At 42.4% G+C, this 24,153-nt stretch overlaps 3 protein-coding genes across 4 annotated transcripts in view; 1 reads left to right on the forward strand and 2 right to left on the reverse strand.

Annotated features, from left to right (window-relative positions):
• Nucleotides 1–11,942, reverse strand: part of GART (phosphoribosylglycinamide formyltransferase, phosphoribosylglycinamide synthetase, phosphoribosylaminoimidazole synthetase) — a 29,741-nt gene extending 17,799 nt beyond the window's left edge. Inside the window, exons 1-7 of one of the 2 annotated variants that reach the window (XM_047795735.1) lie at nt 11,795–11,942; nt 9,321–9,504; nt 7,270–7,365; nt 6,354–6,528; nt 4,713–4,824; nt 3,049–3,117; nt 2,051–2,176 (exon numbers count right to left, since the gene is read on the reverse strand). In XM_047795735.1, the coding sequence (XP_047651691.1) occupies nt 2,051–2,176; nt 3,049–3,117; nt 4,713–4,824; nt 6,354–6,528; nt 7,270–7,365; nt 9,321–9,465 (723 nt within the window). In that variant the 5' untranslated portion in view covers nt 9,466–9,504; nt 11,795–11,942. Of the gene's footprint in view, nt 1–2,050; nt 2,177–3,048; nt 3,118–3,486; nt 3,514–4,712; nt 4,825–6,353; nt 6,529–7,269; nt 7,366–9,320; nt 9,505–11,794 lie in introns of those variants that run through there. The other variant, XM_047795736.1, reaches the window with a different exon arrangement.
• A 656-nt stretch (nt 11,943–12,598) lies between these two features.
• Nucleotides 12,599–24,153, forward strand: part of SON (SON DNA and RNA binding protein) — a 31,350-nt gene continuing 19,795 nt past the window's right edge. Inside the window, 3 exon segments of the mRNA XM_047795721.1 lie at nt 12,599–12,894; nt 15,894–16,060; nt 18,063–23,942. Of these exon segments, the coding sequence (XP_047651677.1) occupies nt 12,818–12,894; nt 15,894–16,060; nt 18,063–23,942 (6,124 nt within the window). The 5' untranslated portion in view covers nt 12,599–12,817.
• DONSON (DNA replication fork stabilization factor DONSON) overlaps nt 17,332–24,153 on the reverse strand; it is a 37,398-nt gene continuing 30,576 nt past the window's right edge. Inside the window, exon 11 of the mRNA XM_047795745.1 lies at nt 17,332–17,349. The gene's annotated coding sequence lies outside the window, so the exon portion shown is untranslated. The remainder of the gene's footprint in view (nt 17,350–24,153) is intronic.

Here is a 24,153-nt window from a genome sequence, read left to right on the forward strand (position 1 = left end):
ACCTATACCACAGTTCACGGCAACGCCGGATCCTTAATCCACTGAGCGAGGCCAGGGATAGAACCGGCAACCTCATAGTTCCCAGGTGGATTCGCGTCTGCTGCATCACAACAGGAACTCCCTGTAATTGTTATTTTATAAAAAAGTCATCTTGTAGTAGGACAAAAAACTATCATTGGGCTAAGCACTTTAAATTCATAAATTTTAAAAATCTTCATACTGATCCTATCAGGTGGGTAGGTATTTAGCCTTATTCTTATGAAATGGGAAAGAAGACCTCTGATGCTCATCAGCAGAAGCTGGATGATGTATTTACTGTATCTGTCATTTCAGACTAAGTGACTTCATTACTAAACCTATGGATTTTCCAACCTTTACAGGTTTAAAGCCCACTAAAAATAGTATCTTGGGACACAAAAATACAACAAAAAAAGTCCTTGCCCACCTTGAGGCTCCTCTGTGTATCTGCAGTATATTCTATGCATAATTCATAAGCCTATAAACTTGAGAATCTAGAATCTAGAGTTTATAAACTAATTACAGAAATTAGACCTAGAGTTTTTTTTTGTCTTTTTGCTATTTCTTGGGCCGCTTCCGCGGCATATGGAGGTTCCCAGGCTAGGGGTTGAATCGGAGCTGTAGCCACCGGCCTACGCCAGAGCCACAGCAACGCTGGATCCGAGCCGCGTCTGCAACCTACACCACAGCTCAAGGCAACGCCGGATCGTTAACCCACTGAGCAAGGGCAGGGACCGAACCCGCAACCTCATGGTTCCTAGTCGGATTCGTTAACCACTGCGCCATGACGGGAACTCCTGTTTTTGAAATCACTTTTACCAAATGGTAGAAGTACTTTTTTTTTGGGCTGTGTCCACAGCATGCATTAAGTTCCTAGGCCAGGGATCAGAAACAAGCCACAGCAGTGACAGCACCAAATGCTTAACCTCTATGTCACCAGGGAACTCCAACCAAATGGTAGTTTTAATCCATAAAGTCTAAAGTAAATGCTATTTGGTTGAGTTTCTTTGGTTTGTTTTTTTGTCTTTTTTTAGGACTGTACCTGTGACACATGGAGGTGCCCAGGCTAGGGGTTGAACTGGAGCTATAGCTATAGCTGCTGGCCCACACCACAGCCACAGCAATGCCAGATCCAAACTGCGTCTGTGACCTACACCACAACTCACAGTAATGTTGGATCCTTAACCCACTAAGCGAGGCAAGGGATCAAACCTGCATCCTCATGGACACTAGTCAGATTTGTTCCCGCTGAGTCACGATGGGAACTCCCAACCCTATTTGGTTTTTAATCTTTTAATTAAGAACAGTATTTAAAAGGTACTATATTATTAGCACAAATGATTATAACTATCATCACTGAAAAGAATGGGTGAGTTTTTATAGTGCTAATCTATTTATAATATACTCGAAGTTTTTTAAATAAAAACTTTCCTAGAGAAGGCAAAAAGACAAAAATAAATAAATAAATAAAAACTTTCCAAGAATTATTTGGAAACATACTTTATCCATTACGAAGTAGAAAACCTAGAGGAAGAAATACGTCTGACCTGGTTCTCAATTCACCACATTCTTTTTTTTTTTTTTTTTTGGCTGAACCCACAGTATGCAGAAATTATTCCAGGACCAAGGATCGAGACTGCACCACAGCAGTGACAACACTGGATCCTTAACTGCTAGGCCACCAGGGAACTCCCCACCACACACATTTTTACTAAGCACTTATGCGTGACGCATAAAAGATAATCCTAGACTATAAATGGCTCCCATGGGTTAAAAATAAGGTGTAGAGAGAAGGGGCTAGAAGGATCCATTCAAGCCATACCTCAGTAAGTTCTCCAAAGGCTTTTAGAAAAGGTTAGTTTCAGAGTGAGATCAGGAGAGATACTTTTCATTTAACAGGAAAACCAAATTGGTGAAGAGTAACATCATTTACAGAGGGAAAAAAAAAACCCAAAACAGAAAAAGTGTCTAAGAGCTCTTTGAGAAAATCAAACAATTCCTACTGAACTTCAGCTGAGCCTGTGGGAAGTACCTGAGGTGCTGGACAATAGGCTCCCATTCCCCCCGTGTTGGGGCCATGATCTCCATCCAGCAATCGCTTATGGTCCTGTGCTGGGGGCATGGGGGCCACAGTCCTCCCATCAGTGAAGCACAGGCACTGCAGAGAAAACAAACAGTCCATTAACCTCCACTGCCCAAAAGTCAAAAAATAATTTAACAAGAAGGACTAAAGGTACTTTAACTCTTAAGAGGAAAAGTTTTCTTTCTTCCTTTTTTTTAGGGCTGCACCTACAGCATACGGAAGCCCCCCAGGCTAGGGGTCTAAATGAAGCTGCAGCTGCTGGCCTATACCACAGCCAAAGAAACACTGAATCCGAGCCATATCTGTGGGTTGCACCACAGCTTGTGGCAATGCTGGATCCTTAACCCACTGGTGAGGCCAGGGATCGAACCTGAATCCTCATGGATACTAGTCAGGTTCTTAACCTACAGGGCCACAATGGGAACTCTAAAAGTTTTCTTTTTTTTAAAGTAAAATGATTTAAAACATAAATAACCCTATGTTTCCTACATCAAGAATCAGAAGACCCTATATACTCAATTTCTGAAGGATGTATTTTTTTTTTAATTACTCAAATGAATTTATCACATCTGTAGTTGTATAATGATCGTAACAATCTAATTTCACAGGATTTCCATCCCACAGCCCAGGATGTATCATGTTTGATCTAGGTTAAAAAAAAAAAAAATCACGCTCCTCTCAGAGTAAAATACATCAACCTTTGCTCCCCTTAAATAATGGTCCATATAAGTCCAGGTCCTCTACTGATACACTGGGGATGACTAATGGATAAATCCCTTTTTCATTCATTTGTATCCCAAATACTAAACGTATACAAGTCCCTTTGTAACTGTTCTTTTTCTGCTTAGTTGAAGCAACCAGAGTAAATCAAACCTTTTTTGGGCTTATCAGTCAGATAACCTAGCTTATACTCTATAAAAGCACAAAAGATGGATGAATATACATACAGACACCTCTTCTCCTTCAAGAAGTTCTTCAATGACAATTGTTTCTCCAGCTTCTCCAAAAGCCCTATCCTTATTGTGGATTAAAAAACACGACAAAAAGGAGAAGTAAATTATAAGCTTTTAAGTTTGATTTAATTCGCTGTTGCCCTTTCCCATCATTTGTATTATGAACCAGTGCACTAGTATTATAATTTCCCTTTCCTTTTCTGAAAGCATCAAAGGAACACGTGTCTTTTTAATTCTTTTTTTCCTTTTTTTAGGGCCGCACCCGAGGCGCATGGAAGTTCCTAGGCTAGGGGGTCGAACCAGAGCCGCAACTGCTGGCCTATGCCATAGCCATAGCCATGCAGGATCTGAGCCAAGCCTGTGACCTACACTGGCACTAATAGCAACACCAGAACAGATCCTTATCCCACCGAGCAGGGCCAGGGATCGAACCTGAGTCCCCAGGGACACCAGTCAGGTTGGTTACTGCTGAGCCACAACGGGAACTCCAACATTTCCTATTTTTAAAGTGGCAATGACGTAGGGTTAGCACTGGTACAGATGAAATGAGCACATCAATAAAACTCCCCTGGCGATCCAGTTTTCCGGGTTCAAATAAAGTAACAGAAAAACAGAAGTTTTCAACATTACCATTTAACTCTCATTTCTGATTATCATTAGGTTTGTTTATAATTGCTTATAACAATTACACTGAAGAATGTCTGTGATGGCAGATTTGTACAAGGGAGAGAAACCCGCAAGAACCAAGGAGGACCATAAAAGCAAAGTATATTAATTCACTGCTTCACTTTTCATAGACCTGAGACACAAAGGACAAATGCTTTTGTCTTCATGGATGGTTGAGTGTGTATTTATATCGTTTACAGTTTGAGGACTTTCTACCTTTCAGCAGCAGACAACAAAAGATGCTAGATGGAACTTACTTGCAAAGAGGAGGATCATGGTTTAGCTACCACTATAGATCTGTAATAACCCTTTTATAGAGATGGATTCTAACACACAGTAAGTTTACAAATATTCCTAAAGAAAACATTTAGCAAACACACAGGTAAGCTATTGCTCATAATATTGTGTGTTAGAATCCATCTCTATAGTTTTTTTGTGTGTGTGTCTTTCTATTGCTGCACCTTCTACATATGGAAGCTCCCAGGCTAGGGGTCCACAGCCACAGAAACTGGGGATCCAAGCCACGTCTGCGACCTATACCACGCCCATGGCAACGCCGGAACCTTAACACTGAGCAAGGCCAGGGATCAAACCCTCATCCTCATGGATGCTAGCAGGTTTGTTACCGCTGAGCCACAACAGGAACTCCCATCTCTATAGAGGTTTTTGGGTTTTTTTTTGTCTTTTCACTTTTCTAGGGCTGCTCCTACGGCTTATGGAGGTTCCCAGGCTAGAGGTGGAATTGGAGCTGTAGCCACTGGCCTACGCCAGAGCCACAGCAATGCGGGATCCGAGCCGAGTCTGCGACCTACACCACAGCTCACGGCAACGCCAGATCCTTAACCCACTGAGCAAGGCCAGGGATCGAACCCGCAACCTCAATGTTCCTAGTTGGATTCGTTAACCACTGCGCCACGACGTGAACTCCCTCTATAGAGTTTTTATCCAGTGTGACTAGAAAGTTATAAACTCTTTCAGAGGGATCAACTGACCTGCATGATCTCCTGTACAGCTTTGCAGGCCTCTTCTTTGCTCTCCGCAATAATCACCCCTTTCCCTGCTGCAAGACCACTGGCCTTCACAACCAAAGCAGGGAAATCTGCACTGTGGAGACAGTAAATTTCAATATCCAATAGATCCTTATAATTCAAAACTTTAAAATGCTTTGGGATTTTGGATTGGTATGCTATAGCAACAACTGAAAAGCAGAAAAAAAAAATGTTAGCACCATTTTGATGTATTTCCTGCCAGGATCTTTTCCCCCTATGTATTCCCTTTTTCTTTCCTTTTTTTTTTTGGTCTTTTTAGGGCTGTACCCAAGGCATACAGAGGTTCCCAGGCTAGGGGTCCAATCAGAGCTGTTGCTGCCAGCCTACGCCAGAGCCACAGCAATGCCAGATCCGAGCCATGTCTGCAACCTACACCATAGCTCACAGCAATGCCGAATCCTTAACTCACTGAGCGAGGCCAGGGATCGAACCCACGTCCTCATGGATGCTAGTCAGATTCGTTTCCGCTAAGCCACGACAGGAACTCCTCCCCTGTGTATTCCTTTACAGTTGTAATCATATGGCACATACAGTTTTGCTTTTCTCACTTATGAGATCATATAAACATAATTTTTTTTGGGGGAAAAAACCATTGTACAGCACAGATATGGAATGATCTTTAAGATACAGAACCATATAAACATCAGATCATTTCTCCAAGTACACACAAGAAACTTGTAGTTTCTTATGTTGAGATCTAGAGATCTAGGAGGAAACTTACCCAAAGTAAGTAACAAAAGTATTCCTTCCAAGGTAGACTACTAGGGTATAATAAAACTCAACGTAGGGTGAAAAAGGAATGAAGACTGAAACTAGGAGTTCCTATTGTGGCTCAGCAGTAACAAACCAGACTATTATCCATGAGGATACAGGTTCGATCCCTGGCCACGCTCAGTGGGTTTGGTGTTGCCCTGAGCTGTGGTGTAGGTCATAGACACAGCTTGGATCTGGTGTTGCTGTGGCTATGGCGCAGGCAGACAGCTGCAGTTCCAATTCAACCTCTAGCCTGGGAACTTCCATATGCCACACATGCAGCCCTAAAAGAAAAGAAAAAAAAAAGGAAAGAATGAAATTGACCCAACTAAAAGGAAAACTTACCAGGTAAAGAGAATTGCCAACAAAAAAAGGGCAAAGGCATGTATGTGCCAATATAACATTCATTTATTGCTCAATGTTTTCCATAGAAGAGAGAACAGGATGTTTAATTTTAAGATTTAGAATTGAATAGTGGTGGCAGAAGGCCAAGTGATGATTCCTCACTCTAGTTAATTATTTACGAAGAAAATCAATATACTTTATGTTGTAAGATGCCCCTGTGTCAATTTGGCATGACTGTAGAACCAAATGCATCTTTCCTCCTAGAACTATTTAGTAATAAATATTTTAAAATTTTATCTTTTTGCAAGGCCACAATACTGTATATCTTCATATGCGTAAAATTCTATTTTATCTTGATGTTGGAAAAAGGTAATTACATACTCTGAGTTTTCCCTACAATTATCTTACTCTAAACCTGTAACATAAAAGGGGCCCACATATTCATATATCCTAACAACTGCCTTTCACAGGCAGTCTTCCGTCTACCTCATAATGAAGCTACAGGCTTCTTCAGGTTTGGTGAAAGCTCTCCATTGTGCCGTTGGGATTCCATGTCGATCCATAAACTCTTTGGCAAATCTTTTGCTGGACTCTAATTGAGCTGCTTTTGCTGTGGGGCCAAAGCACCGTACTCCTGCAGATGTCAGGTTCCCAACAATTCCTAGTGATGGAAATAAGCCTGAGTTGAGTCAAGAATTGTGCAGGGCTTTTCATTCTGAAGACTTAGAATCAGACCAAAACTAAGGCAGATGGCAGAGAATAACCAAGTTTTTCATGTTTTCTACAGGATAGCAACAAAGTGCTACTAACACATGATTCAAATCCAACAAAGGTTATTTGTTACATTCGAACATATGGATTATTAAATAGACACCAGAGCAGAATAAAAACGTAAAATATTTGCCACAGATGTAAATCTGATCTCTCATTTGTCATATCATTGATGCTTGGAGGAAAAAAAAATCTCAGAATCCTTAAATTTCAAAAGAGTGAAAGCTTTTTCCAATGTAGTGTTATATTAGAAACCTCCATCTGTAAAATGCATTAGATTAGATAATCTACACAAGCTTAGATGATGGCACAGTGTATGCCATATACAACAATAAACAGGAGGAGTCCCCGTCAGGGCTCAGCGGAAAAGTATCTGACTAGCATCCTTGAGAACGCAGGTTCCATCCCTGGCCTCACTCAGTGGGTTGAGGATCCAGCATTGCCGTGAGCTGTGGTGTAGGTTGCAGACACGGCTCAGATCTGGTGTTGCTGTGGCTGTGGTGTAGGCCGGCAGGTGCAGCTCTGATTTAAGCCCTAGCCTGGGAACCTCCATATGCCTCTGGTGTGGCCTTAAAAAGACAAACAAACAAACAAACAAATAAACAAAGCAATAAACAGGAATGAACTTTACCAGCAGCCAGAGGTGCCTCTGGTCCAACAACTACAAACTCAATTTTCTCCTCTTTGCAGAACTGAGCAAGGGCAGCATGATCACTGACGGAGACATCTGTGAAGAGAAAAAAGAAATAAACACATCTTGTTTACAAAAACATTCTTTAAGTCAACAAAGTGTGTTGCTGAAAACTAAGTACTATACTTTGGTCTACCCATGAACTGCTGGTTTTCTTTTACTGGTACAGATGATAATTTCACCAGGAGAAATTCAGAGCAGAGTACATTAGGCTAACCAACAAAGCTCAATTTTGAGTAAGTTTTCCAAGAGCTATAAAGCACTTTCTTGACTATGGTGTTCATGTCACTAGTGCTGATTGTTAAGTAAAAAAAATATATCAGAGTATACTTAGAAACCAGTCTTTTAGAAGTTCCCGTCGTGGCTCAGTGGTTAACGAATCCAACTAGGAACCATAAAGTTGCAGGTTCGATCCCTGGCCTCGCTCAGTGAGTTAGGGATCCAGTGTTGTTGTGAGCTGAGGTGTAGGTTGCAGACACGGCTCGGATCCTGAGTTGCTGTGGCTGTGGTGAATGTTGGGTCATAAATATCCAAGCAAAATAACATCAACTGTGAACAAATTAGGCAAAATTGATGAGAGCTACATTGAGAGGCTATTTCTGATTAGGCCAGGAAGGGTCTCTTTGTGCAAAGACATTTAAGCTAAGACCTGAATGATGATTTTAAGACCTAGCTCACTTCTCCAATGGGCCACGTAAATTTTCTCTCTTGAAGGAGTTTTAAGGAGTCTCGAGATCAATACATATGAAGCATCGTTGGTTCTATAGGCATCTTCTGCTTTACTGTATCTGAGCCATCATTCTTAGGCTGGCTGAACACACGTGCTATTGGTGATATGTGTGGGGAAGTGGAGAAAAGGTAGAGTTCGCTATCTCTAGGAACTGCCTGAGTTGGATAAGGATAGAGTGGTGTTTGTTCTGCTTTAGTAGCTGCAAACACAACTGGGCTGAACAGAGCCAACTACCTCAGCACAGCAAAGGGTGGCAAGAGGAGGATGACACATCTAACCTGTCACTGTAAGTGACAACAGCCTCATGACCACCTTGGGAGGTTTTAATAGGCCAGTCTGTATAACATCAGTTGTATCTAAATAAAATGTGTATGTTCTTAAAAAATACCCAGCAATCCCCCCTGCCACCCCCCACCCGCGAAACAATAACTTATTCCCAGAGCTAAGATCCTAGGGTACTAGGCACAGAGTACAACTTGTAAAATAAGGGAGGTGGGTTGCTTGCCCTCATGTAGCTTACATTCTAGAACAGAAATGAAGATAGGAGATAGACAATAGGAAAGTAAAAATAGATACAGACAATGGTTCATGATTGAGAATAAGTGAAATGGCAGTGGACATACTTCATGGAGAAACTTTGAGAAAGTCCTCTCTGAGGAGGTAAAGTAAATTGAGAATGATGAGAAGCCAGTCATGCCAGGAGTGTAACGAAGTCCAAAGCAACTGTTTGGGAAACTGGCAGGCCTACATGGACGGAGCCACAGTGAAAAGAATACAAAGGATATGAAAAATTAGGCTGGAAAGGCAGGCAGAGGCCAGATCAGAAAGGGTTTTGCAAGGAACAGCAAGGAGTTGGAGTTTTATGCTAAGTACTATGAGAAGCCACTGAAGAGTCTAACGCAGCCTAATAACTGATCATTGTCTCATATTTACTGGCAGAAGAGATAAAGGTTGAGATCTATCATGGAGTGAGAAGTGCTAGAACTTACATTTAGCACTGCTCATTTTTTCCTCTCCCCAAATACACACCAAACCTTTAACCTGTGTTAGACATTTGATAAGGTTTAAAGTAAGGAAATGCCACACTCTGAAAAATAGAATACCTTAAATTTGCAACACGTGGCACGTATTTAAATCACCACATAAATTTTTGGGTTAAGAAAAGCATTCAAATCTAAATAGCTATTGACCTTATAAAGAAGAGATGTGATTGACAGTTCATCATTTACAATTGTTGACTATTACTTTAAAACATGATTACCAGTATTTGAAATCTTTTCGGAGGAGGCAGTGCCGGCATTTCCCGGGGTAACCAACACTTGTTTGACATGATTAGACTGTGCAAGTTTCCAGGCCAGCGTATGTTCCCTTCCTCCATTGCCAATTACAAGTACTTGGGCTGCCATTGCTGTCTGTGAAGCAGGAATTCAACAGTAAAATGAAAGCTGCAGAAAGAAAACCAGTTGATATTTTAGAATATATATACTTTAGAAATCACAATTTCCAAATATGGTTTACATAGTCATTTGTAGTCATACAAATGATATTTTATGGCAACAATTCATTTGTGAAAAATTAGGATTCATAATTTGAGAACTCTGTACTCACAAGGATGAGGGCAGAACTTCAAATTTATTTATTTATTTACTTACGTTTTAAAACGAGAGTTGCAACATTTATTTCAGGTTCTCTCGGGGGGGGGGGGGTGTTGTATTTTTTTTTTTTTTCCTTTTTTGCCACACAGGCAGTATGTGGGAATTCCTGGGCCAGGGATTGAACCTATGCTGCACAGCAACAACCAGAGCCACAGCAGTGAGAAACACAAGGAGCCCCAACCTGCTAGGCCATTAGAGAACTCCCCAAAATTTCAAATTTAAAGAAATATTTAAGACTGGAGGCTGTAAAGGGTCACATAGTAAACATTTTCACCTTGGAGGGCCGTGTAGTCTCTGTCGCAATGACTGAACTCTGCCACTGTAGCACAAAAGCAACCTTGGACAATAAATAGGACAACATGGCCTGTCTATGTCCAGTAAAAACTTACATAAATAGGCAGCGGGCTGTAGATCATAGTTTGCCTTTTTCTGCTCTAAGCAACAGGAAGCTATGCAGTTTATAAAAAATGTGTGGCTGTGTTTCAACAAAACTTTATTTATGAAACTGAAATTTGAATTTCATATAACTGTCATGTGTCACAGACACATCACTTTCCCTTTTCCCCCAATGACATAAACGCTATTCTTTAACAATATAAAAGCTATTCTTTATTTGGTGGACTGCACAAAAATGAGTAGAATCAAGTATAATGGAAAAAATAAATCGTAAAATTAAAAAAACAAACAAAAATGAGTAGGAAGGATTTGGCACAGGGGCCATACTTTGCTGACCTCTGATTTAAGGAATGTGACCTTGGAGTTCCCGTTGTGGCGAGGTAGTTATCGAATCCCACTAGGAACCATGAGGTTGTATAGCACAGGGAATTTTATTCAATATTCTGTAATAACCTACATGGATAAGAATGGATATGTATCTCCATTCTTTATCGGATTCTTTTCCCTTATATATGTGTGTGTGTGTGTGTGTGTATACACATACATATAATTAAATCACTTTGCTGTACACTTGAAACTAACACAACGTTGTAAATTAACTATACTCCAATAAAAGATATTAAACAATCAAAAATTAAATTAAAAAATAAGAATGTCTTATGAAGCCAAGCAAGGATTCACGACTATTTATAAACGATTAGCATTCCTTACACTCAACAGAAGCAAATGCTAACCTGCTGTATTTTACTTATTCTTTTGCCTAAATTGATGCTTAAAGGATAGAAAGTTCTAACAAGGAAATAAAAACCACCAAAGCAATGAATAATGTTACTTTTATTTACTAACTTTCAAAAGACATTTAATTATACAGAAGGCAAATTAAATCAATTAGGGTAAGGAACTTGCTGGAGGTCACACCGATAAGAGGGGGGTGAAGCCTGGATTCCAATGGAACTAATTTTGCTTCAGATAATATATGAGGAAGAACAATTACTCAATTATATTTCGGAGAAGAAAACACTATTTTAACTTAATGGAGAACAAACTTGCAATGTATATTGAGATATGTGAAATGAACATATCTTTAAATTTAGAGAAAACATTTTAGTTTGAATAACAGGAGCAGTGAAGGGAAATTATCCTGATCGCTGTAATTGACTGCTGAAATAGGATTAGGACTCGGCCTGAGGGAATCTATACCCAGAGTGGCTAGGAGGTCTCCAGAGTACCTAGGTTTGAGTTAAAAACGAATTAGCTGGGATACCTTCCTGGGCCTCAGTTATCTAAATGGGTACCATAACGAGAATCAGAGAGCCAGGAAAAACCACTTCCAAGTACCTGGTGAATAAAATAAAAATCAACTACAAAATTGGATTAAATAATCTGCTAGAGACAAAAAGGGTGCACGACGAGAAAATATGCAATTTAAGTGCCTGACCTAAAAAAACGCACAAAGACAAAAAAAAAAAAAGGCCCTGACATCTTAGAAAGCAGGGAAAGTGACAGATCCAGTGTAAACCTCAGCTGAAAGTGAATGGCACATGGCCAACCTTCACTCACAGCATTTAAAACCTAGATGAAAATTCCGAGAACCAAACCAGTTCCTACAGTTTCATACCATTCCTAATATTAAATTCCCCAACCAAAGCATAAGTGTACATTACCAAAAAGTGGCGAAACTTACCCGCAGACACCCAGCCGTCCTCGGGGATGGCACCGGGGGCTCGCCGCGCGCCGGAAGTCGTCCAAGGGGGATCCGGCGGTCACGCCCCCGCCCCGCCCCCGGCGGGCTTCGCTTCCCCATTGGCCCGCGCGGCCAGTGGTCCCTGCCGCGAGGTAATCGAGAGTGGTCCCCTCCCGCTCTCGGGCGCGGCCTGATCCCGCTCCAGAGCCGGGCTACCAAGCCCCAGCACGTTTACGGGGTAACACCGTAGTGTCGGGTGCCACGTATCGTCTCTATTCCGCCCAGTGCCTCCTGAGCTCTGAGGAGGGGGGCGCCCTGATGCTAAAGCCATGCTCAGTTAATTGTGTGTTGCTCACGAGTCAGCTACCTTGGAAAAGTCTCGTGACACGCCTGGCCCCTGACGAGCCTGGGTTTGAATGCAGGTCGCTCACGACCTCTGCCCTAATGCTAAAATTTAAAAAGATGAGGCCCATTATAGGATACCACAGAAGAGAGATGGGGGTAAAAACGTGTTCTTCATATGGAGGCAGACGCTGATTAATGGTCTCCCGGAATGGCTCGTCTTGCCGAAACTCGGTGCCATCCAGGAATGTTGGAAGCCCCGGTCAAAACACCATGTTGCCCCCCTTGCACTCTTTCCTTAGGGAATTTAACGCTGGGCGTCTAGTGACTAAAATAAGCCTCTTAAGCCCCCAAACACTACTGGACCCTGAGAACTTTAGCTGACAGAGTCGCCTCCACAGAGACTTCTCCTGTAATGGCGCCTGCGTCAGTCACTAACATGGCGGACATAGCCGTGCGCGGCGCAAACGTCAGCAGCTCTACCCCAGACGCTCAGAAACAGCAGAGGAGAGAGGGGCCGTGGCCACTGATTGGTTTAGGGGCGGAGCGTGCCAGTCCGGGCGCTCCCGCAGAAACCAATCAGGACGCCGAGAGACGGAATTGGCCGCTGCGCCTCCTCCCGAGGCATGCTGGGAGCCTGGAGGACTAGCGAGGAGGAGTTGAGAGAACGGAGCGGACGCCATGGCGACCAACATCGAGCAGATTTTTAGGTCTTTCGTGGTCAGTAAATTCCGGGAAATTCAACAGGAACTTTCAAGGTAAACGCTTCCCAGACTCTTTTGCTCCCAAGGGACCTATGGGGCCCCACGTAGCCTTCCATGGCACCTTTCTTCGGAGACGCTGTCGTTGCTCGTCTCAGGCCCCGCTACAGCCCCGCCTGGGCCTGGGATCCATTTTCCCCCCCCCCCCCCCATCCGCTCCCTCCCTTCCCAGCGAGGAACTTGGGCCTTTGCGAGGTAATCCCAGGCTCCTTCTCCTAGAACCGAGTTAAGATTCTCACTCTTCTCTCCCGTTTGGTCATTTCCTACTGTTTAGCTAGTGTAGGCCTAGTTGTCCACCGGGGACGGGCCTAGTTCCTTCCTCAGCTCCTCCTCCGCCGCCGCGCCTCCCCTCCCCCTCTCCGCCTCCGCGGATTTCGCCGGCCGGTGTCTTTGACCGGAAAGGGTCTCTAACGGCCGTTTCTTGGGTAATCTTAAATCCGCTTTATTTTTGCAAGCTTCAGACCATTTGGGGGTCGGGATCCTTTAATTAGATTATTTGTGTCCTAGAGTCCTGTGGTTTCCACCAGGCATCATTCTAATATTCTAATAGATTAGAAATTTGAATTAAAATAGCTCAAATAAATGTTAGTTACTTTGACAGAGGATTCGGGGTGACGAAGAAAGGGGATTTTGAATTGCTAGTAATTTTTTAATTTAGCAAGCGCAAAGTGGACTTTGTGAGTAGGTCTAAATTTTTTTGCTACCCCTGCCCCAGTTGACCTATTTGACCAACAAGCTCCTTTTTGTCATTGCTACGTAGCTTACCCTTGGTTCTACAAAATTTGAACAAGATTTCTGAAGAAAGAGTTGTTTACACAGGAAAATCGCCTGGGTTCTGTTATTCAGTGGTTGTATTTATGCTTTGTGTAACATACATATTTGTTCCGCGTTCATATGTATTTATAGTTGATTTTAAAAGTTAAGAGCAAGAGCCAGACCTAAGTGGATTTTAGAATCAGTCGAAGACGAAATTGTAAATAGCGCTCAGTTAACAGGGTTATTGGGGCACTGATACGTTGTAGTGCTAGAATTTTTTTTTTTTTTTTTGCGGGATATATTGTTGTTTAAGTGGGACATATATCCGCTCATTTAATTGCTTTTAAATATTTTATTAATGTGGTTATTTTTAGGATGATAAACGATTTGAACTAAGGTGATACGATTTTTTAATAGTTGGATGCAATAAGTAGTTATGGTGGCTAATTGTCCTGTCCTGTTTCTATACCTTTTAAAAGTCAGTTTTGTATTAGTTTTGTTGTAGAAAACTTAGAAAAAGTAAAGGAGAGAAAATTTAAAGAACACGTATTATTGATCTTTATGTTTTTCTTTTTCAAGTGTACCGAATATCGTGTTTTGTGAAATGTGATCATCTCTTTTTTTTTTTTTGGCCTATATATTGTGAACCAATTTGTCTTTTATCACAGTCTCAGTAGTCTGGAACATTTTTCATGGCTCCCTAGAATTCTGGTCTAGGAATGTGTTGGTGGATATTTAGGTGTTTTGAAATTTCCACCCCTTTTCAGTAGTTTTAGTAAACATCTTGATAGCCTTAAGATGATCACTTTCTCATAGACTGGTGTTTTTTTTCAGACCTACTTTTCTAATTTTTAAGTCCACAGCCTTTTTAGTAAGTAAGCACTTTGTAAATCCTTAGGAAATAGGTAAAAGAGCTCCGGGAAGAAAGTCTCGGAAGAATATTAAAGCAATTTATCACTAGAGGAATATTCAGCTTCTGTTCAAATAACATGCAATACTTCATCAGCCTGTAAACAAGTTTTTGATTATTTGCCACTTTATCAATCTATAGTTCCTTTTTTTCTCATCTTTTTACATATATTGATTAGGGTGAGGGGACTGACGTTTAGATAGTTTAAGTTATATGTAGATGCTAGTTAAGAATATGAGCTCTGGTTTTGAATACCGGTTTTACCTCTTCATAGATAAGGGACCTTCAGCCTTCAGCTAGGGTTCCCCCCCCCCCCCCCCCCCCGAATCTTCTCTGTCTCATTTTCCTCATTAAAAAAAAAATCAGAAATAGTGCTGACCTTAGATTTATTAGGGTGAGTTAAAAATATAGAACCATGTGACCATAATTAATAGTTAATAAATTTTAAACATTATGTGATTCATTGTATTAGACAAAAAAGTATTCTTTGATAACATTTGATTAACTTTGGAATTTTTAAAATTTTTGACCAAACTATCAGATAGTGGGGCATAATTGTTGGTTTGTTTTGGTAGCCAAAATTTAAGGTAAATTAAGTCAAACATGCTGTTGAAATTATTTTTCAAAACAATTTTTGTAAATTTACAGAACATAGTACAAATGACTATGTAAATATGTTTATACGTCCATTAAGTTTCTTCTGGCCCAGTAAGTTGAAAGTAAGGTTAGTTATTCACTTACTATTAATATGAATGAATTGTTTTACATGGTTTTTGATGACTGGGTAAGAATTACCTAAATGTATATTTCTTTTTAAATGTTGTGCTTTCCAGTAACTCTGATCAGTCTAAACCTAATCTGATTGTACACGTTACCTTTTTTACTTGATAGGTCTGTGACTAACTTTGTCTTTCTTGATACTGTTGATGGTGATTGCAATCCATGCACAGGTGTGGCTTTATTGTGGCTATAGTTTCTACCATAATGTTAGGTCCTATATTTTTCTTTGGTTTTGTGACTGTGATCTTAATAATTTTTCTCCCTTAAGATAAATATGTGGTTGGGCAGTAATTTTTAAAAGAAGATGAACTTAGAAACTTGTTCTTAAAGACGTTCTTAGCTTTTCTTTCACAGTTGTGTAAGTTATATGAAAATGAAAATATACCAATTATAAATAGTGTTAAGGAAGCACTAGTGATGGGAGTATCATCCCAAATAATTATAAAATGGTGAAATGTGTGAATTTAGAGTGTTTAATTGAGTTAGAAATATTAATTTATTATATGGCATGATAAAAATGTTAATGAATTTTGATAACTTTTTTGTCAAGTGGAAGGAGTGAAGGCCAGCTCAATGGTGAAACAAATACACCTATTGAAGGAAACCAGGCAGGTGATGCAGCTGCCTCTGCCAGGACCCTACCAAATGAAGAAATAGTTCAGAAGATAGAGGAAGTACTTTCTGGGGTCTTAGATACAGAACTGCGATATAAGCCAGGTAAGTTGGAGATAATGAGCTGTCCTGAAAACTTAAAAGATTTTAAAATTGTTAACAGTAGTATTTCTTGATTGTAGAGTATTTAAGATGTTCATTAGATCTAAAATGTCAATAAATGCAAGCTTTAGTTTAATTGACATACTGAAGACTTTCCTATTTATACCTTTTTTTGGAAAATGTATTTATACTGGAACATGAGCATTGATGCACTTGTTTGCTTTGCTGGTGGAATATAATTGTCTTTATTCAAATCTTGTATTGCCTCATTGCAAGGATTTTGAATGCAGGTTTTCATTGAACAATTGTGGAAATAATCAGTTTTGAAAGGTACAGGTGTCTGGACTAAATGTGTAGTGATTTAAAAACCCTGGAGGGTTTTGTTTTAAAACTCAAGTTTAGAGATTGTTTTTTTTCCTCCTAAAAGTATAGGAATGGAGAGGAATCATTTAAATGTTGGATATTTAGCATTTTGGGAATCAATTAAATAAATAATTCTTAGAAATGAAAGATTTATGATCAATCACAAAAATAACAATGACTTTTAGAAATGGAGGAGCTGTGGTATGGGTTTTTTTGTTGTTGATACAGCGTATGGTTTTAAAAAATAGCATAGACTATAGCCATGCTTAGATTTATGGCTCTAGCAACTTTTTCTTGAAGTATAATGTAGCTAACTAACATTTGGTGCACAGTAAACAATTGGTAGAAAATTACTAGTTTTGCTTTGGAACAGGTCTTATGTATAGATTCACTTTTTCCATACTGTTGATGATCTGGATTTCTGGTCAACTTTTTCTAAAATCACTAAGGTCTGTCTAATTTGATACTGACGTTAGAGTAAATCTCATTTGGTTATAAAGTGGATCATAAACCACTCTTTTTTCAGATAATGCAAATTAAAATTTTCTTAAGTTACATGTTAAGGACTAAGAATTTCCTTCCTTAAATTTTAAGAACAAATATTCAAAAATTATTTCTTAGTAATTTTAGTAGAGTATTGCAGGGAAGAAATATTTTGATTAAAATGTAACATGAGTGAAAACTCAAGTTCCATATTGGTGTTTACATTTGTTGTTCTGACCTTTGGGTACTTACTATAAGAGCAATCACTTGTACTTGCTGAGGGCTTGTTTTGTGCCAGGCATTGTTCAGTGTACTTCATATATTTTAACTCAGTTCAACTATAGAAGACCATGTCAGCACTTGGGCCACATCCATTTATCTAGTGAGTGGTGGATTGATTCAGGATCCAAAGGCAGTCTTTTCCAGAGCCAGTGTCATATTGTTTCCTGTATAAATGAGGGTTATAAAATAGTTGATGAAAATTATTAATATGAATTTTTTATAGAATTCTAATAGTTGATAATATTCATCTATAAGTGTAGTTTATATATATATATATATATATTTTTTTTTTTTTTTGTCTTTTTAGCATCACATTTGTGGCATATGGAAGTCCCCAAGCTAGAGGTCGAATCTGAGCTGTACTTCTGGCCTACGCTACAGCTACAGCAACAGCAACAGCAACGTGGAATCTGAGCTGTATTGCGACCTATACCACAGTTCATGGCAATGCTCGGTCCTTAACCCACTGAGCGAGACCAGGGATTGAACCTGTGTCCTCATGGATAATAGATTCATTTCTGCTGAGCCACAGTGGGAACTCTATAAGTGTAGTTTAAAAGTAACTTGCTGTAGTTTGAGAGCTGGAGAAAATAATTGTTTTAAATGAATTTAGTAAAATACATCTTTATGTAATTTTCAAAATTTTTTGTGGTATGTTAACTTATTTTCAACTCAGGCTTTAGTTGTAAAAGAAGTGTTGGGAAAGTGTCAGTCTTCAGATAGCTAGTTTATAGAAAATATTTAGTAACCTTTTATGTAGCAAGAAGTGTTACAATAAGGTGTTTTAACATGGAATATAAGCTTTGGCTTATCTGATTTATCTAAATCTATTTTGGGGAATGTTCGACAAATTAAAATTAATTTTCCTTAATTTCAGACTTGAAGGAGGCCTCCAGAAAAAGTAGATGTGTGTCTGTACAAACAGATCCTACTGATGAAATTCCTACCAAAAAGTCAAAGAAGCATAAAAAGCACAAAAATAAAAAGAAGAAAAAGAAGAAAGAAAAAGAAAAAAAGTATAAAAAACAGCCAGAAGAATCTGAATCAAAGATGAAATCACATCATGATGGGAACATAGATTTAGAATCGGATTCCTTTTTGAAGTTCGATTCTGAACCTTCATCGATGGCACTGGAGCATCCTTTAAGAGTGTTTGGCAACAGTGAATCTCCTGCAGTTGTGCTAGAATCTCCTATAGTATCAATGGAGGTATCAGAGCCACACACCCTAGAAACTCTGAAACCAGCTACAAAAACTGCAGAACTGTCAGTTGCATCTACATCAGTAGTCTCGGTGCAGTCAGAGCAGTCTGTGGAAGTAATGCTGGAACCATCCACAACAAAGATCCTGGATTCCTTTGCAACAGCACCAGTGTCTACTACAACAGTAGACCTAAAGTCATCTGAGCCAGTTGTAACAATGTCAGTGGAGTATCAGATGAAGTCTGTGCTGAACACACCTCCAGAACCATCAAAGATGTTGTTAGAGCCTCCAGTAGCAAAAGTGCTAGAGCCATCAGAAACCCTTGTATCATCAGAGACACCTACCGAGGTGCATCCTGAGCCAAGCACATCAACCACAGTAGATTTTCCAGAGTCATCAGCGACTGAAGTGCTAAGATTGCCAGAGCAGCCTGTAGAAGTACCCTCGGAGAATGCAGATTCATCCATGACAAGACCACAGGAGATGCTGGAGCTGCCCAAGACCACAGCGTTGGAGCTGCAGGAGTCGTCGGTGGCCTCAGCGACGGAGTTGCCGGGGCCACCTGCGACCTCCATGCCGGAGTTGCAGGGGCCCCCTGTGACTCCAGTGCTGGAGTTACCCGGGCCCTCTGCTACCCCGGTGTCGGAGTTGCCAGGGCCCCTTTCTACCCCAGTGCCTGAGTTGCTAGGGCCCCCTGCGACAGCAGTGCCTGAGTTGCCCGGGCCCTCTGTGACATCAGTGCCACAGTTGTCGCAGGAATTGCCAGGGCTTCCAGCACCATCTGTGGGGTTGGAGCCACCGCAGGAGGTACCAGAGCCACCTGTGATGGCACAGGAGTTGCCAGGCCTCCCTGCAGTGACAGCTGCAGTAGAGTTGCCAGGGCAGCCTGTGGTAACAGTAGCAATGGAGTTGACCGAACAACCTGTGACGACAACAGAGTTGGAGCACCCTGTGGGGATGACAACGGTGGAACATCCTGGGCAACCTGAGGTGACGACGGCAACAGGGTTGCTGGGGCAGCCTGAGGCAGCAATGGTGCTGGAGTTGCCAGGACAGCCAGTGGCAACAACAGCGCTGGAGTTGCCAGGGCAGCCTTCGGTGACTGGGGTGCCAGAGTTGCCAGGGCTGCCTTCGGCAACTAGGGCACTGGAGTTGTCAGGGCAGCCTGTGGCAACTGGGGCACTGGAGTTGCCTGGGCAGCTCATGGCAACTGGGGCACTGGAGTTCTCGGGGCAATCTGGGGCAGCTGGAGCACTGGAGCTTTTGGGGCAGCCTTTGGCAACAGGGGTGCTTGAGTTGCCAGGGCAGCCTGGGGCGCCAGAGTTGCCCGGGCAGCCTGTGGCAACTGTGGCGCTGGAGATCTCTGTTCAGTCTGTGGTGACAACAACGGAGCTGTCAACGATGACCGTGTCGCAGTCCCTGGAGGTGCCCTCGACGACAGCGCTGGAGTCCTATAATACGGTAGCACAGGAGCTGCCTACTACATTAGTGGGGGAGACTTCTGTAACAGTAGGAGTGGATCCCCTGATGGCCCAAGAATCCCATATGTTAGCTTCTAACACCATGGAGACCCATATGTTAGCATCCAACACCATGGACTCCCAGATGCTAGCTTCCAACACCATGGACTCCCAGATGCTAGCATCCAACACCATGGACTCCCAGATGTTAGCCTCTAGCACCATGGACTCCCAGATGTTAGCGACCAGCTCCATGGACTCCCAGATGTTAGCGACCAGCTCCATGGACTCCCAGATGTTAGCGACCAGCTCCATGGACTCCCAGATGTTAGCGACCAGCTCCATGGACTCCCAGATGTTAGCGACCAGCTCCATGGACTCCCAGATGTTAGCGACCAGCTCCATGGACTCCCAGATGTTAGCGACCAGCTCCATGGACTCCCAGATGTTAGCGACCAGCACCATGGACTCCCAGATGTTAGCGACCAGCTCCATGGACTCCCAGATGTTAGCGACTAGCTCTATGGATTCCCAGATGTTAGCATCTGGCACTATGGACTCTCAGATGTTAGCTTCCGGCACCATGGATGCTCAAATGTTAGCGTCTGGTACCATGGATGCCCAGATGTTAGCATCTAGTACCCAAGATTCTGCTATGCTGGGTTCAAAATCTCCTGATCCCTACAGGTTAGCTCAGGATCCTTACAGGTTAGCTCAGGATCCCTATAGGTTAGGTCATGACCCTTATAGGCTAGGTCATGATGCCTACAGGTTAGGGCAGGACCCTTATAGATTAGGCCATGATCCCTACAGACTAACTCCTGATCCCTATAGGATGTCACCTAGACCCTATAGGATAGCACCCAGGTCCTATAGAATAGCCCCCAGGCCATATAGGTTAGCACCTAGACCCCTGATGTTAGCATCTAGACGTTCTATGATGATGTCCTATGCTGCAGAACGTTCCATGATGTCATCTTATGAACGCTCTATGATGTCCTATGAACGGTCTATGATGTCCCCTATGGCTGAGCGCTCTATGATGTCAGCCTATGAGCGCTCTATGATGTCAGCTTATGAGCGCTCTATGATGTCCCCTATGGCTGAGCGTTCTATGATGTCAGCTTATGAACGCTCTATGATGTCAGCTTACGAGCGCTCCATGATGTCCCCAATGGCTGACCGATCTATGATGTCCATGGGTGCTGACCGGTCTATGATGTCGTCATACTCTGCTGCTGACCGGTCTATGATGTCATCGTACTCTGCAGCTGACCGGTCTATGATGTCATCTTATACTGCTGATCGTTCAATGATGTCTATGGCAGCTGATTCTTACACCGATTCTTATACTGATACATATACGGAGGCATACATGGTGCCACCTTTGCCTCCTGAAGAGCCTCCGACAATGCCACCATTGCCACCTGAAGAGCCACCAATGACACCACCATTGCCTCCTGAGGAACCACCAGAAGGTTCAGCATTACCCACTGAGCAGTCAGCATTGGCAGCTGAAAATACTTGGCCTATCGAGGTGCCAGCGTTACCTCCTGAAGAGTCTGTATCGCTGCCTGAACCTCCTGTGAGTCAAAGTGAGGTTTCAGAGCCTTCGGCAGTGCCTGCTAATTACTCAGTGTCAGCATCGGAGCCTTCAGCGTTAGCATCAGAGGCTGCTGTGACTGTTCCAGAACCACCACTAGAACCAGAGTCTTCGGTTACATCAACACCTGTAGAGTCTGCTGCTGTAGTAGAGCATGAAATTGTTCCAGAGAGACCAGTGACTTATATGGTGTCTGAAACTCCCATGATGTCAGCTGAACCGACTATGTTAACTTCAGAGTCAGAGACAGCAGAAACTTTTGATTCCATGAGAGCTTCAGGACATGCTGACTCAGAGATATCTGTGTCCCTGCTGGAGCCAGCAGTACCTATTCCAGAGCCATCACAGAGCACTCTAGGTCTCCCAGCTATGGCTGTCTCAGAGCTGCCAGCTGTGGCTGTCCCTGAGCAATCAGCTGGGACTGTTGCAGAGCCACCAGCCATGGCTGTCACAGAGCCCCTGGCTGTGGCTGCCCCAGACCCACCCGCTGTGGCTGTCCAGGACCCACCAGCTGAGGCTGTCCCAGAGCCCCTGGCCTTGTCTGAGCCAGAGCATGTTACCATTCCTGTGCCAGTTGTTTCTGCCCTGGAGCCTACTGTGCCTATCCTGGAACCAGCGGTGTCCGTCCTTCAACCTAACTTGATCGTTTCAGAACCATCTATTTCTGTCCAAGACCCCACTGTGACAATTTCAGAGCCTCCTGTCACTGTTTCAGAGCAGACACAAGTAATACCAACTGAGATGGTTTTAGAGTCTACACCAGTAATATTGGAGTCTAGTGCTACGAAAGGAATGAATTTACTATCTGGTGATCAAAATCTTGCTCCAGAGGTGGGCATGCAGGAGATTCCCATGCATTCAGAGGAAGAGCCACATGCCGAAGGACACCTGAAGAATGACTGTTACGAAACTGAAAATGGTATAAATACAGACCTTAATATAAATAATCACTTAATTGCTAAAGAGATGGAACATAACACAGTGTCCGCTGCCAGCATTGGTGCTGTTGGTGAAATGGGTGAAGAGAAAATTTTGCCCACCCATGAGACTAAACAATGCACAGTATTGGATACCTGCTCTAGTGTTAGTGAAACTGATGTAGGAGGAACTCTGTCTTCAGCTGCTCCCCTTGCTCTTGAACCTGATGCAGTGGGAGCTGGTAAGGGTATTGAATTTGCCACAGCATCTGCTCTCAGTTCAATTAGTAAATATGATGTTGAAGGAGCTTTAACTACTCAAGATACTGAACATGATATGGTAATTTCTACCAGCCCCAGTGGTGGTAGTGAAGCTGACATAGAGGGACCTTTGCTTGCTAAAGACATTCATCTTGATTTATCATCTAATAGTAACTTTATTAGTAAGGATGCAGAGGAATCATTACCTATACAGGAAAGTGACCAGACATTAGCAGTTGCTCTTAGTCCTAAAGAAAGTAGTGGAGAAGATAAAGAAGTACCTCTCCCTGCTACAGAGGCAGTGTCTGATTCAGGATTTCCTGCCAATATTGACGACATTAATGAAGCTGATTTAGTGCGACCATTACTTCCTAAGGACATGGAACGTCTTACCAGCCTTAGAGCTGGCATTGAAGGACCTTTACTTTCAAGTGAAGTTGAACGGGATAAATCTGCTGCCAGTCCAGTTGTAATTAGCATACCAGAAAGAGCCTCAGAGTCGTCTTCAGAGGAAAAAGATGATTATGAAATTTTTGTAAAAGTTAAGGACACACATGAAAAAAGCAAGAAAAATAAGAACCGAGACAAAGGCGAGAAAGAGAAGAAAAGAGACTCTTCGTTAAGATCTCGAAGTAAGCGTTCCAAGTCTTCTGAACACAAATCACGAAAGCGCACCAGTGAATCCCGTTCTAGGGCAAGGAAGAGATCATCTAAGTCCAAGTCTCATCGCTCTCAAACACGTTCACGGTCCCGATCTAGACGACGGAGGAGGAGCAGCAGGTCAAGGTCAAAGTCCAGAGGAAGGCGCTCTGTGTCAAAAGAGAAGCGCAAAAGATCTCCAAAGCACAGGTCCAAGTCCAGGGAAAGAAAAAGAAAAAGATCAAGCTCCAGGGATAATCGGAAAACAGGTAGAGCTCGAAGTCGCACCCCAAGTCGACGGAGCCGGAGTCACACTCCGAGTCGTCGAAGAAGATCTAGATCTGGGGGAAGAAGGAGCTTTAGCATTTCCCCGAGCCGACGGAGCCGTACCCCCAGCCGACGGAGCCGTACCCCCAGCCGACGGAGCCGCACCCCCAGCCGACGGAGCCGTACCCCCAGCCGACGGAGCCGCACCCCAAGTCGACGGAGCCGTACTCCTAGTCGTCGGAGAAGATCAAGGTCTGTGGTAAGAAGACGAAGCTTCAGTATATCACCAGTCAGATTAAGGCGATCACGAACACCTTTGAGAAGAAGGTTTAGCAGATCTCCCATCCGTCGTAAACGATCCAGGTCTTCTGAAAGAGGCAGATCACCTAAACGCCTGACAGATTTGAGTGAGTCATTTTAAAATTTAATGGTATTAGAGAATGATTTAAATTTGAGTTTTTTTCTTTGAGTCAAATGGAATATTTGTGGGTTATTGGTTCAGAACAAATCTTCCTATCTTTGAATTTTCATAATTAGGTTAGCCTCTGTCTAGAAAATGTGGAAACAAGTACATTTGTAATTAATGTTTAAAAGACCTGCTTTGGAGTGTGTTAGAAC

Source organism: Phacochoerus africanus, chromosome 1 (assembly GCF_016906955.1).
Source record: "Phacochoerus africanus isolate WHEZ1 chromosome 1, ROS_Pafr_v1, whole genome shotgun sequence".
NCBI lineage: Eukaryota > Metazoa > Chordata > Mammalia > Artiodactyla > Suidae > Phacochoerus > Phacochoerus africanus.